This window comes from Mesocricetus auratus, unplaced genomic scaffold (genome assembly GCF_017639785.1).
Source record: "Mesocricetus auratus isolate SY011 unplaced genomic scaffold, BCM_Maur_2.0 Super-Scaffold_100691, whole genome shotgun sequence".
In the NCBI taxonomy this organism is placed as follows: Eukaryota; Metazoa; Chordata; class Mammalia; order Rodentia; family Cricetidae; genus Mesocricetus; species Mesocricetus auratus.
In genome coordinates this window covers 9954422-9969754 of record NW_024429267.1, presented here as the reverse complement: position 1 = coordinate 9969754, position 15333 = coordinate 9954422, and the positions used below count along the sequence as shown (strand labels likewise).

At 45.8% G+C, this 15333-nt stretch overlaps 1 protein-coding gene across 2 annotated transcripts in view; it reads left to right on the top strand.

Annotated features, from left to right (window-relative positions):
* Positions 1 to 2625, top strand: part of Fam81a (family with sequence similarity 81 member A) — a 52080-nt gene extending 49455 nt beyond the window's left edge. For both annotated transcript variants that reach the window (XM_013117469.3, XM_005075476.4), the window contains exon 9: positions 337 to 2625. In XM_013117469.3, coding sequence (XP_012972923.1) covers positions 337 to 461 — 125 coding nt within the window. In that variant the 3' untranslated portion in view covers positions 462 to 2625. The remainder of the gene's footprint in view (positions 1 to 336) is intronic.
* The last annotated feature ends 12708 nt before the right edge of the window (positions 2626 to 15333 follow it).

Sequence of the window (15333 nt, the reverse complement as noted above, 5' to 3'; positions counted from 1 at the left end):
TCTTAGTCTTCCAAGTACTGAAATGCAGGCATATGCCACCATGCCTGGCTGAACCCAATGGATGGCCTCTGCTCTGGCCATCTGATCACAGGTACAAGCTGTGATTTCTCTCAGCAATAGTGGTGTGAGCTTTGATCACATGGTGAAGGCAGCTTCCGACATATAACTGCAATTGTCCCTTTTGTGATTAAAAAGCAGTTTTCATGGAGGTCCCCATCCAGGGTTGACCCCTAGAGTCTCAGCATTTGTCAGAGCCAGCCATTACTGCGTCTGTAGAACCTGGCAAGACACTGCTTGGAAACTGTTAACTCCCGTGATGTTTGTCTCTTCCTCGAGGGTTTACAGCCATCTACGAAAGCATCGGATCCCTCAGGCAAGTGCTGGAGGCCAAGATGAAGCTGGACAGGGACCAGCTCCAGAAGCAGATACAGCAGATGCAGAAACCAGAAACTTCCATGTGAAGAGGACCTGACAGGAGATTGTCTGTGGGGCTAAGAGCCAGACACCTCAGCAGCCAGACCATGGCTGCATTCTGGATCCCATCCAGGGTGTGCATGTGCCAAGAAACGTGTTCTCATGGGTCGGTCTAACCGTTTACCTTCGGTATTGAAAACACCCTTTATTTAAAAATCTTAAATACAATTTTTACAACTTTATTTCCCTATCTAAGTGCAGTTGAGCCCTATGCCCTCAGATTTTGAAAGGCTTTTATGAACGAAAAGAATTTATTTTCCATGCTTGATGCGCTAGCCAAGACTACTATTTTGAAAAAAAACTGCCATGGTGATTTTTTTTTTAATTAAGAAATGAGTGAATTGCTACTGGTATGTGATGCTCCTCATCCTACATTAAGAGAGTGTTCTGGTAGATTAGAGTTCAGCTTTAAGTCCACATCTGGATTGTATTACTGTTGTCTATGCATTTTTTAAAAATGTCGGGTTATTTTCTTGTAAATCACCTGTCTTTTGTAGAAAGCAGAGACTTAACACAGGGGGAAGAAAACCTTGACATTTATATAATGAAATAGTTTTTTAAAATTGATAACTGCCATATAGATTACAAATTAAGTGGAAACTTATGACATTTATCTAGATCCCACAAGGCACAATATTTATATCTACCTAGAGGTATCAGCCTTTAATATTTAAAGATATTTTTGGAACCATTCACAGTCGGTGTAGCCAATAGCCATATATTTAATAATGGGGTGGTGGCTAAGAGATCTGTTTATCGAACAGTTAATTGTTCATCAATCGTAATGAACATGAGAATTTTTCAGACTTTACGATTTACCTAAATGTTCCCCAAATAGGTACTAAGTGGTAGGATTTATAGACATTTGTCGTAGCCGTATATTTGTGCCTTGGTTTTTTTTTTTATCTCATCACTGTAGTGTCCACTGTACTATCCCATGTTTAAAAAAAAACTAACAAAACAGAAAGTGAAACACATCAGGGTTGTGATGTAAAACTGGGATCCTATGTATTTTTTAAAATGTCCTAACAGTTTTATCACTGTCATGACGGACCCCAATTGGCATCATTCATGTAATAGCTACACACACTTTTGTATGGACAGGGAGTCAAAGTGATGCTACATTCATCATACCGTGAAGAGACATGTCCTGGAACGTTGGCAGATGTTTTATTTCCTGGTCACCATGTTTGAGTTGTTATAGACTCAAGCCTGTGCCGTTTGCTCGCCTGCGAGTTTGTCATAGCTAACAGAAGACACGGGTGTGAAAGTGTGAGGGCACCCAGGAGGGAGCAGGAGCACTTAGTTCCCCGAACACCACCTTGTCTTTTCCTTTCCTCTCCCATTTGCAAGGACTCAGGAAAATAACAATGATTTTCTATTTCTAGAATAAATCACAATGAGATTCTAACTGGCTCTTACTGTTGACCCGTGTAAAGTATGCTGCTAAAGTACCTAATATTTTACTCTTGGTAGCTTGACAGTGTTTGTCTCCATTTGGACTCATGAGAGGTTATGTGAGGAATATGTATCCATCATGCATTTCTTCATTTCCCCGCAAATCTTTTCATCTCTAGATAAGATCTTTCCGCCTAGAAGTCGCTGGTGTTCAGAAAGTGCTTTTTTTCCCCTTTGTGCTAGGCTGGCCCTGCTTCATGGAGAGATTAAGCACAAGTCTCAGGACAGGGCCACGCCCCCTCAGTGTCTCTCTCCTTTGGGGGTTTGAAGGGAGAAGGATGAGCACAGATGACACTGGGAAGAGGGGATCAGGGGACACCAGCTGACTCTGGCCTAGCAGGTGACACAGCTGCTGGTGGAATCGCCTAGGTGCTCAAGATGTTGCGTGTGTGTGACGAGGAACGGGGGCGGGGACTCTCCACCCTAGTCGGTTGGGGTCACTCGGGGAGTTTAAAGAGCTACTGATGCTGAGCAGCCTCCAGACTAATTAAGTCAGAGCATCTGGGAGGCAGCCACCAGCATCAGTGTGTGCCACACCCTTAGCCCCCCCAGTGTTTTTGGTGTGCAGCTGGGAGGCCAGCCATCCAGCGAAGACAATGGACCAATCTTCTTGCCAAAGTTTAAAGGAGAATCAGCTATCCTGTCTTTTCCTTTACCAGAGATTTGCAATAAAAAGAATAAAATTTCCAACTATATGTGGCATGGAACTTTTAAATGGGAAGAGTTTTTTAGTGTGGCGTGAAAACTTCGGCAGGCCGACTGCCTGAGGAAAGGTACCACTTTGTTTTCTTGAGAAATCTGATGCAGGCGTGTGTGTGTGTGTGTGTGTGTGTGTGTGTGTGTGTGTGTGTGTACATGAGCATTGGCTCAAGGGTGTCACAGGAGGGTGTCGGATCCTTTGGGAGTGACATTACAGATGGCTGTGAGCCATCTGCCATGGGTGCTGGGAACTCAGCTCGCATTCTCTGGAAGAGCAACAAGAGATCTTAGCTGCTATACCATCTCCCCTGCTCCTGTGTGTGCTCACTCATTTTGTTCCACAGTATCTGGTTAAGTACCATTCTACAGACAAAATCGAGTCACAGAAAAATGAAGCAACATGCCTCAGATCCCACAGCTCGTAAATAGGAGTCCTGGTTCTGGAAGGCACCTGGATTATACATCCTGGCTTCGCTGTGACAAGCCACCACCCATGGCCTGACTGACCATCCTGTCTCAGTCTTTTTAAAGACAAAGTCTCATGTAGCCCAGTTGAACTCACTGTGTAGCTGAGAATGGCCTTGAACTTCTGATCCTCCTGCCTCCACCACCCCCCCCCCAGGGCTGGGATTCGAGGGTGGAGCCACCATGCCCACACTTACCTTCTCTTTAAATTATATTTTTACTTATTTATCTGTGTGGGTATATGCAAGTACATGTGTGTATTTGGGTGGGGGTGCCATGGGACATGTGTAGAGGCCAATGAAAACCCTGTGTGAATCAGACTCTTCTTCCACTATGTGTGCTGTGTATAAACTGATGGCATGACCATCTGTGGTGTGATTAAGGGGAATGTTTTCATTTTAGATATGAGAGGCATCTGGAAAAGTCTAGAGCAGAGAGAGAAAGAAGTAGAATGAACATGGCCAGCGGATCGGACCTGGCCAGGGCTGTGAGAGAGGGAAGAATAGCAAGAGACAGAGAGTCAAGAAAGCACAGAGAAGCAGAGAGAGAGACAGAGACAGACGGTAGTGAGGAAAGAAAGCAGGGTTATAAGGAGAATGAGGAGCTAGAGGAGGGAAGCTGGCGATCTGGAGGAGGTGAGAAGAGCCAGGATGTCACCACGAACTTTGAACGATATAACAGGTACTTAGGATACTGAAGAAACCTGGAAGCCTGCTACTGAGCACCATGGATAGTAGCCATATGTCTCATTCCAGAGATAAGGAAATGACCCGTTTTGGCAGAAGAACAGGCTTCATAAGTTCCCGAGGAATGCTGGCCTTTGCCTGTGTGCCAGAAATCTTCCTATAGTTCAGGTGAGCCCACTCCCATTTCTGGGTATTGGAATTTGGGATTTGGGATTTGAGTTTCCTTTGGACCTGACAGGCTGGAGGGCTCAAACTCATGTCAGAGGGCTTTTGCTGTAAAGCCTTTACCCACTGAGGCATCTCACTGGCCCTAAATTCACTAACTTCTGTATATTAATAATTAACCGTTAAAAATGAAATCAGGCTGGGTGGTGGTTGCACATGCCTTTAATCCCAGCACTTGGGAGGCAGATATAGGAGGATCTCTGAGTTCAAGGCCAGCCTGGTCTACAGAGTGAGTTCCAGGACAGCTAGGGCTACACAGAGAAACTCTGTCTAGAAAAACAAAACAATAACAAAAGTCAGGAAGACATTCTCATTCATAACCCCAAAATAATAGCAACAGCAAACCAACCCAAGATGTTAAAGACCTCTACACTAAAACTGTAGAACACTGAAAAGGAAAAAAAAAACGAAAAAGAAAGTACTAGAAGGTGTAAAGACTCCTCATGTTCACAGATTGGCAGAATTAAGATTGTGAAAGAAGTCATATTATAAAACAACTTATTGATACAATGCAATTCCCATCAAAACTCCCATGTCACTCTTCACAGAAATAGAAGAATGATTATAAAATCCACATGGAAGCACAAATGACCGTGGACTGCCAAGGCAAGCTTGAACGGAAAGAGCAAGGCTGTGGTAAAGACCATGACCATCGACAATGAGGGCAGGAAAGGGTTTATTTCAGCTGTAACTCTCAGGTCATTCATGCTCCACTGCTAAGGGAAGTCAAGACAGGAACTGAAGCAGAGACCACCATGCGCTGCTTACGGGCTTGCTTCCCGGTTGGCTCAGCCTGCTCTGTCACACAACCCAGGATTGCTGCCGAGGGGTGCACCATCCACAGTGAGCTGGGCCCGTCCACATCCATCGTTAATGAAGAAAATGCTGCAAGGACTTGTTCACAGGCCAGTCTGATGGAGGCAGTTCTGATTCAGTTGAGGCTCCCTCTCCCCAGATGACTCTGGTTTGTGTCAAGTTGGCGATTGCTCCAAAGTCTGATGACTGGGCCCACTGGCTGGAAAGGGGAACCTGACTCCTGTAAGTTGTCCTCTGCCCTCCACACTTGTGCAGTTGCATGAGTGGGGGCCAACGAGGGAAAACGTTTTTAAAAGGCCACGTGCACACTTTTAATCCCAGAACTCAGGAGGCAGAGAAGGGTGGATCTCTGAGTTTGAGGCCAGCCTGGACTACATGGTAAATTCCAAGCCAGGCGGAGCTACATGGTGAGATCTTGTCTAAAAATAGTAAATAGACAAATAGATAAATAAACAAATAACTGACATATGATATTATGTCAAGTTAAAAAGTCGCACAACAAAGTAATCAATTACAGGAGTGAGAAGCCTGAAGACTAAGAAAAAAATTTCAGTCAGCTATTCATCTGATAGGAAATTAATATTTAGAATATAAAGAACTAAACAATTTAAATGCCTAAAGAACAAGTAACCCAATCAATCAAAAAATTCAATAGAATTTTCAAAAGAAGTACAAATACATGGTTGATAAAGTCATGAAAAATGCACATAGCCACAATTAGTCACCAGAGAAATGCAAATCAAAAGTATGTTGAGATTCCATATCACACCAGTAAGAATGGCTCTTCTTGAGAAAACAGACAGGCTCAGTGGTGATAAGTACTTAACTGCTCTTCCAGGGGACCCAAGTTCAATTCCCAGCACCCTTATGAAAACCTCACAAGTATCTTTAACTTCAATTTCAGGGAATCCAACACTTCCTGTCCTCTGGGCACCTGCACTCATATGTGCACACATGTGGGCATGTGCACGTGCGCACACACACACACACACACACACACACACACGATTTAAAAAGTAATAAAAATAAAATTTAAAAATAGAAACCAAGTAATTGACTAGGCATGGCACCATGGGCAGGAGAATGGAAAGTTCAAGTCTAGCTTGTACTACACAGTGCACTTATCTCAAAAGTCAAAAGAAAGCAAAGGCAGGCAAAAACATGGGTAAAAAGGAACCCTTGTGACTGAAGAGATAACTCACATTTAAAAGTACTGGCTGCCTTTGATCCCAGCACTTGGGAGGCAGAGGCAGGCAGATCTCTGTGAGTTCAAGACCAGCCTGGTCTACGAGAGCTAGTTCCAGGACAGCCTCCAAAGCCACATAGAAACCCTGTCTCAAAAAAAAAATAAATAAATAAAAGCACTGGCTGTTCTTGTAGAGGACCAAGATTTGGTTCCCAGCATGCACAAGGTTGTAACTCCAGTCCCAGAGGATCCAGCGCCCTCTTCTGGCCTTGGTGGGCACTGCACACATGCTGCACAGACACAGATGCAGGCAAAATATCTATACACATAAAAATAATAAATATTCATAAGTAATTTTTAAAGGAACATATACTGTTATAGGAATGTAAACTAGTTCACCTACTCTGGAAATCAATATAAAAGTGAATAAAATAACTTCCATGTGATACAGTCATCCTGCTTCTGGAAGCAAAGTCCACATAAGACCGAAATGCCTGCGCATCCATGTTTATGATGGCGCTGTGCACAGCAGTGGAGTCATGGGATCAGCCTAGGCATCCAACAATGTATACACGAATGGAGGAAAGATGACATAGTCTTCGACTATAACGGAGAGATGATCATGTTAATCACTTATTAAGTCAGCACAGAAAGGCACATATCACCTATCTCCTCTTAAATATAAAATGTAGAATTTTGTTTCAGAGGCATTAAAGTAGAAGGGATGCTATTCAAGGAGAAGAAGGCACCGATGGGATCAGTGGGCGACAAGGGATGAATATAATTTAGCACAGTCTATCTATGCATGAAAACTTCATGGTGCATGTTGGTTTGCGCAATGAATGTACAGTAGTTTTAGATGATCGAACAGAGTCTGGGGAGGTGGGTTAAAGTGCTTGCTTCAGAGTCAGGAAAACCTGAGTTTGGATCCCCAGCCGCCATGTAAAAAGCCAGCCTTGGTGGCGTGTGCCTGAGAAGGTAGACAGGTTGGTCACAGGGGCTCACAGGCCAGTCAGCCTGGCTGAAAGTAAGAGACCTTACTCCGGAGGGATCCTGTCACAAAAAATAAGGTGGGGACCAGCAGAGGAGACCATAGTGAGATCAACCTCTGACCTCCATAGGCACACACGAGAGTGCACCCTCACACATATGTGTATGCTTGCATGACACACATACACACTTGAACAAAATTTTCTTAAGTGAAGGCCAGGAACTGGAGAGAAGTTCAGCATTAAGAGCTCTTCTAGAGGACACGGGTTCGGTTCTAGCATCTCCATGGTGGCTCACAACTGACTGTAACTCTGGTTCCTGTGGATCTGATGGCCATTCCTGCACATGTCTAATACAGATATGCCAGCAGACAAAGCACCCATACACATAAAACACTTTTCAAAAATTTAAATAAAGTCTGTGCCATCTGAGGCCATTCTTCATACTCTGAAGGAACAATTTATAAATATTGGATAGTTCGTTTATTCGGGTTAATTTTTAATTTTAGACACATTTTAACCAAGTGCTTTTTAGCTTGATAGCTGAGACCTTTGGCTCTCCCTCCTTTGCATTAACTCCGGGGCTTCCCTTACCTTACCCTAACCCTGACTCTGCTCAGATATATGGAACTTTTGGACTAAATGCAGCAATCAATAAATATGATTAGCTTGTCTTGGGCGTGTCTGATCACGTTGAATGACCTCTGGTCTGTTTATTATTCCTGTCATTCTTTGTTTACTTTGATAACTTTGTGGACTTAGCTTTTCTTGGAACTGTGACACCTGAAGTCTATAGAAGGGAGGGGTGGGAGGGAGGGAGACGTAAAAAGGTGTTTGCTGCCCCCACATGGCAAGAATGAGAACTGCTAAGGAATCTGTCCTGGGAGAGCCCAGAAGCATGTAAGGCATTCATTAATTTCTGCCTCAGTGAAGGGGCCTGGGAGAATTGCTGGGCTCAGCTCTCTCTGGAACAACAAGCTAATGGTAGAGAAGGCAGAAGCGGGCTTTTCAGGAGGTATACGTGGTAGCACAGGAAGCCAGCGGAAGCTATAGTGGACAGTACCAGCTCTGTGGACTAACAGTTCTCACAGAGGTGTGAGTCTCACAGGAGGTGACAGAAAACAAACAAGTGAATGCCAGCCCTGGCGGCAGGTGACACATTTTTTTACGAGGGGACTGGTGTAAGCACAAGACACTCCAAGACCAAGTTCTCAGCACAAAGGAGGTGTATTTGTCCCAGAGGGATAGAGGGCAGGGATAAGAGACAGACAGGAGACAGAGGACGAGGGAGAAGGGGAAAGGAACCAGGGGAAGGGGGCGGGATATTTGTCCCAGAGAGACAAAGGACTGCCTCTGGATAGAGAAGAGACAGCCGTGGCCCATAGGCAAATGGCATTTTATAAAGGTAAAAGGGGAAATACCGTGTTAGGAAGAGGTGTCTAATTTTGATTGGGGATGTAAATTAAAGCAGCCAAAGGGGACCTTTTGATTACTGGACTTCAACACTTTGGCAGCTGGACCTTGGTAGTCAACCTTAGGAGGAGTAAGTGGTCAAATCAGGGAACAGACCGTGGTGGCCAGTTTTAGGAATGTAATCAAACAGTTTTTAGCAAGGGAGAGGGGGGTGGGGGAGAGAGGCAAGTCCTGCCAGAGTCATGTTTGCTATGCTCAGGCCGGCTAGAGTCCCTTCAGTTTTGGGGAAAACAAAATGTGTGTAGGTCATGAAGCTAGAAGGGGGGAGAGCAGCAATGTGGGGGGGGGGGGCTTGCCGCGCAAACCCGACCAACTGAGTTTCATCCCTAGAGTCAGTGGAAGGCAAGGACAGACCCCACAGCGTTGCCTTTTGACCTCCCCACGCATGTGGCAATAAACAGACTTGAAAACCAGAGACTGAGACATAAGGGAGAGATGTTAAGGTGGGGCGGCAGCGGAACACGTGTGACATCAGAACAGAAGTGAGGACCATCTGGGGAAAGGAGAGTCAGCTAGAGGGCCGTGAGGAGCAAGGGAGAGGCCAGGAGGGAGGTAGGTGGATTAGACCACAATGGCGTAGATGCCTAGGGAAGTCTCAAGGAAAGCCAACTGAAAATTACTGCAGTGTGTTCGTCACTTGACACATGGCTGTGACAACATGCCTGACAAGGGCCACTGAAGATAGGGTTATTTTGGCTCACGGCTCAAGCACAGTCAGTCCACAAAGGGCCAGGCCATCATAGCAGCAGAGGCCAGGCTGCTTGTCACACTGTCTGCAGCCGGGAGGAAAGGATGCTTGCCCGGCTCATTTCCTCTGTCTTATTCAGTCCATGCCCTCAGGCCACGGAACTCTGTCACCTGCACTCAGGATGTGTCTTCACATTCCCACGTACTTAATCTGGACACTCCCTCACAGACAGGACACGGGGGGGGGGGGGGGGTTGCCCGTAGATTGTAATCTTACCAAGCTGATCATCAATATTAGCATCATAAGCAGGGAGCGGGGAGGGAGGGAAGAAGGGAGGGAGGAAGAGAGAGAAGGAGGGGGGGAGGGAGGGAGGAAACCCATAGACACATGGCACACTCTCAGACACATGCACATAAGTAAACATCAAATAAATTGGGGCTGGAGAGATGGCTCAGTGGCTAAGAGCATTTGCTGCTGTTGCAGGGGACCTGGGTTCAGTTCTCAGCACCCACAGGGCATGCACAGGGCACACAAACACACAGGCAAAAACACTCATACAAATAAAATAGAAACAAGTAAATTGAAAACTAAATGTGGCCGGACATTGGTGGCTCATGTCTTTAATCCCAGCACTTGGGAGGCAGAGGCAGGCAGATCTCTGTGTGTTCGAGGCCATCCTGGTCTACAGAGTGAATTCCAGGACAACCTCCAAAGCCACAGAGAAACCTGTCTCGAAAAACAAAAACAAAAACAAACAAAAGTTAAATGTGATTTTAAAAAATAATGGGAAAAAAGAACAAAATGAAACTAATTAATGTAATTTTATTAAATAATCTTTCTGAAGAGTCTGTATTTGGGGGTAAAATTCCCCAACGTGGAGGGCCCCAAATAAGGATAGCGTAATAGAAGCCATTTTAATATTCCTGCTGTATTCTTAGAGACTAACACTTAGTTAAGTTTCTGTTTCTCTGTGCCTGCTTATCTTCCTGTACAGCACACTTTCAAGGCCTGCACTCCAGACTCCCCCAGCTGCAGACTTGTTGTCCTTGGAACACACCCTGCCAAGGAGAACTTCTGCTCCCCCGCTCTTCTGCTACCTGCTTTATTTAAGCCCTGTTGGTACTTTCGATAAACGAGACTTGATCAGAATACTGTCTTGTCTCCGTCTCGCGTCTCTTGTCCCCCCCCATTCTCACTCCCTCCCCTAGGGTCCGGGTTGACTGACCCCGCGGGCCGGGGTACCCCAAAGGAAGGTAAGACTATTGGGACTATTAAATGAAGCCTTCCAAACATTTTGTGTAATGTGAAAAATACATTTTTTTTGCAGGTTTCTCTTAAAGTCATTTCAAAACCTAGAGAGCATAGATTTATCCGATTTCATAAGACCCAGGAGCCAGAAATCCTCGGCTCATCTGTTTTAAAAATGAATCCAGAGCCGGTGTTTGCCAGCAGATGGCGCACTAAGCTAAACTGTCAAGAGCCAACTGCCGCTCTAGCAGGAGGATGACTTTGTGACTCAGGAACCACTTTTACCCAAGAGCCCTTCTAACACTGTCCTTATTGTCATTGTCAGATAGAGAAACTAAGTTTGTTTCTAAAGTTGTATTACATTTATTCATTTGTTGTGTGTGGGGGGCGGGGCAGGAGGTTGGAGAGCACTCAGCATGTGTGGAGATCAGAGAACAACTTTTGGGAGTCTGTTCCCTCCTTCGACCACATGGGCCCAAGGGATTGAACTCAGGTCCTGGCCATCTGGGTGGCCCCAAACTTACTCATTTTAATTGATTGCCATTTGTATGTCAGTCACTTCAGAGTACATATCTCATTTCACGCCCAGTGAGCAAGAGATTCCTGTCTCCATTTTACAACAGGAAAATGAAATCTCTAGCTTGGATCAGGGAGTGAAGAGGGCTGCGCACGCAGCTCTCGGACTACAGGCTTCCTGGTTTCCTACCATCATTTAGGTCGCTTCTAGGAAGGAAAGCCCTGTGTCGGAGCCTCGTGCTGTGGTGCCGCGCACACAGCTCTGCATTTCTTAGACTCCGAGAGCTCCAGAAAGCAAGCAGGAGATGTGAAACGCCTCTGTGTGAAACTCTTGCTTTCTGAGTGGGCGAGGAGTAACGCACACACGAAGCAGCAGAAGGAAAGCGCAATGAGGGGCGTGTTTGCGGCGGCTGCTCGGGATGGTCAGAGGGAATGGCGCTCTCCCACCGCTATCCACTAAACAAAGGGACTGAGTCCTCACAAGACCTGACGCCATTATAGTATCACTTGCATTGTGGGTTTGGGGTGTTTCCTTTGTGGCCTTTCCTAGAGGTTCATGGGAAGAAATAGCTGAAAGGGAGATCTGATCCGCAATGATTTGGGAAGGAAAAGATAATCACCTTATACCATGAGTATGTCACCCATCTCATAAATATTCATAAGCACTCCTTTACAATCCACAATGCAGAACTCACTGGACAACTTCCTGCCTTGGGGAAGCCCACACCAATCTATCGTGACAGTGCCTGCTTTGCTTAGCTTTGCTAAGTAAACTTCTGCTTAAATTGAAACTATCTTTTGACTCAGTTCTTTCCTTCAGGAAGTCAGGAAGTGAGCCCTCTGGGTATGGACAAACATGCTGTCTACCACACCTGCCTACCTGAGTTTGATTCCTGGACCACCACACAGTAGAAGGAGAGAACAGACTCTTTCAAGTTGTCCTTTGACCTTCATCTGGACACACACACACACACACACACACACACACACACACACACACACACACACACACACACACGCTCATACTGTGATACCAGGAAAATGCTGCCCAGGTCCTAGGTTTCTGACATAGCAGGAACAATATAACTGTAGCACTGAGGACGTTGAGCCACAAAAGCTCAGCCATCTTGAGACACAGCTACCAAGATGCAGTAGCAGCCACCCTGAGTTGCCCCACATCTAAGTCCTTGCTTTCCAGGTGTCACTTCTAGCTTCTTCCCTCACTGCATCTCTTGCCATGTGACCTCCACTGTTCGCTCTAAGTGGCTGTAGAGTCTTGACCCTTTTTGCAGAGCCTCTCAGTGGTCTTTTATTTTGAATTTACCTCACTGAAAATGCTTGATAGAGACATGGCCCCTCTTGAAACTGTCAACTACAAGTCTCCAGATCCTGTCTCCCTCTCAGAACACAAACTATTATCTAGTGACCATGTGGTGATTTGAATAGGAACAGCCCCCATAGGCTCGTATATTTAAATGCTTGATCATTAGAGTGTGGCCCTACTTAGCAGGAATTAGGAGATGTGGCCTTGTAGGAGTAGGTGTGGCCTTGTTGGGGAAAGTGTGTCATTGAGGGTGGGCTTCCGGGTTTCAGAAACCTGATTCAGGCCTAGTGGCTCTCCCTCTGCCTGCTGCCTGCAAATCTGGTTGTAGAATTCTCTGCTACCATGTCTGCCTGCCTGCCACTATGCTCTGTTCCATGAGGATAATAGACTAAACCTCTGAAACTGTAAGCAAGCCCCAATTAAATGTTTTCTTTTGGCCTTCAATCTGAGTCAAGGCCAGCGTGGTCCACAGAGTAAGTTCCAGGACAGTCAGAGAAACCCTGTCTCAAAAACAAAACAACATTTTTCTTTTGTAAGAGTTGCCATGGACATGGTGTCTCTTTGCAGCAACAGAACCCTGACCAAGACAGTCTAGAAAGTAGGTGATAGCTAGCAGGTAGCTAACTGATACTGTGAAATAAATGTTTACAGGAGAAGAGAAGCTGAGAACTTCCCGAGAGCCCAGACATGGCTGTAAGGGCTTCCATGGGTGGCTGAGTGGGTGGGTGGGTGGGTGCTTAGACTTGGTTCAGCTGGCAAACGTGGGGAAGAGGCCCAAATGGTTAAGGAAACACTCAGGCAGATGGTGAAAGAGTGAGGGGCCTACAAGGACACCAGAGTTAGGGTTAGGGTGGCCAAGAGAAGCTCTTACTGCTTTTGGAGATGAAATCTCACTATTTGACCCAGGCTAGTCACAAACTAAAAGTCCTCCTGTCTCAGTCCCCTGGGGATTAGTGGATTCACTCTCACTTAGAAATGGCTAAATAATATCCAATGCCAGCTACATGGTGTCTGTGATAAACTGCAACTTCTACTCATCAGTTACAACATGTGTAAAAAAATTTTTTTGAGACAGTGTCTCACTATGTAGCCCTGGATGGCCTGGAACTCTGTATGTGGCTAAGCTGGCTTTGAGCTCCACCTGCCTCTACCTCCCCAGTTCTGGGATTAAAGACATGTACTGTTGGGTCTCAGGATGTCCATGGAGGAAGCAGTCAAGTAAGACATACATAATGAAAGAAAGGTAAAAAGCCCTGAGGCAAAACGTACATGAATAGAAACAGATTAAATTAAGTTAAAAGAGCTCGTTGGACAAGACTAAACTAAGGTGCAGCAATCATAATTAATAAGTGAGGTTGGCAGCCCAAAGAAAATTCCAACTAAAGGGACATATGGTTACCTGTGGCACCTATCAGCATACAGAGCCCCTGCTGGCCTCCAGGCTCCCTCAGTAACACTAGTACCTGTTACACATTTCAAAACCCATGCTGGCATCCTGCTGCACTTCACCACCCCCAGCTACTCTTCCTACTTATAATCCACATGATTTGTTCACTTTAGACTCTATTCCCACTCAATTTTCAAAAAACGTGTGTGTGTGTGTGTGTGTGTGTGTGTGTGTGTGTGTGTGTGTGTGTGTGTACCATGGTGGATGCATAGAAGGCAAAGGACAACTTTCAGGAGTCAGGTCTCTCCTTTACCATGTGGGTTCCAGGGATCAAGCTTGGGTTGTTAGCCTTGGCAACAAGGACCTTTATTATTGAGCCAGCCCAGAATAGCATTTATAACCATTGCTCTGTATTGACCACAAAAAGAGCCAGCAGTAGAGGCAGCTGCCAAGAACAAATGGGCTGGAGAAGTGCCGAGGTAATTGAGCATGTTGATCTAAGCAGTGCACTCAGAGGTAAGGCTTGCACACTAAGCCTCCCAGACAGGGTTCTCAGTCCTGGCTGACCCTGTCACCTCCTGGGGAAGCTTTAAAATGGCTTGTGCTCCACTCATACTTTCTGATGTAATGGCTTTGGGGTGCTGCTGGGCAGTGGGATTGCTTTCCGTTTTCCCAGGGAACTCTGATGTGCACCCAGGTCACAGACCTTCAAAGCATCTCCTAAACATCTGCAGATCTTGTTAAACTGCAGAGTCTGCTACAGGAGGCCTGCTAACAAGCTCCAGCTGACCAACTGGAAGCCTCCTCACTCAGAGGGGAGGATGCAGACACAACAGCCTCACCTGGGAACTGTCAGGGACTCAGGCTCCTCGTTACAGCTCAGATCCTCACCGTCCCTAGATGGATGTGAGTAAGGGTGAGAAGTACTCTGAGATCAGGGTGGGTAGGAAGAAGGACGGGAGAGTGAGGGGTTCAGAAGGGAAGTACTTGAGAAAGGATGGGGGGAACTGAAGATGATCAGCTCAGAAGAAGGGAGGGAGAGAAGAGATTCAGGTAAGCACTTCAGTCCTGGGATGGGTACTGAGAGAGGAGGGAACTAGTCTGTGTTCCCAAAATGCGTAGCTGTAAGCCGGGTGTTGGTGGCACACTCCTTTGATCCCAGCATTCGGGAGGCAAAGGCAGGCAGATCTCTGTGAATTCGAGACCAGCCTGGTCTATCGAGCAAGTTCCAGGACAGGCTCCAAAACAATACAAGAAACCCTATCTCGAAAAGCAAAACAAAATAAAGCAAAACAAAAAAGTGTAGCTGTGATTTGAAATAAAGTCAAAGAGAAAGATTCTTTTTGGCTCATGGCTTCAGTCCATGGTTGCTTGGCTCTGCCTCATGGACATATGTGAAGCTGAGCATCTTCTGGGGGGAATGTGTGGCAGAGGAAAGTGCTTACCTCATCACACCTCCAGTGACCTAACTTCCTTCTGCTATGTCCCATCTCTTAAGGGTTCTGCCATCTCCAGATTGTGCTATCAGCTGGGTATGAAGCCTTCTCGATAACTCTTCCCGCCAGCCTGTACCCAGTGCTGCATCAGCCCCAAATAACACAGGAGACACTACATTAATTATAAAACTGTTGGCTGTTGGCTGTGGTTTCTTATTGGCTGACTCTAACTTAATTATTAACCCATTTCTAATAATTTAAAT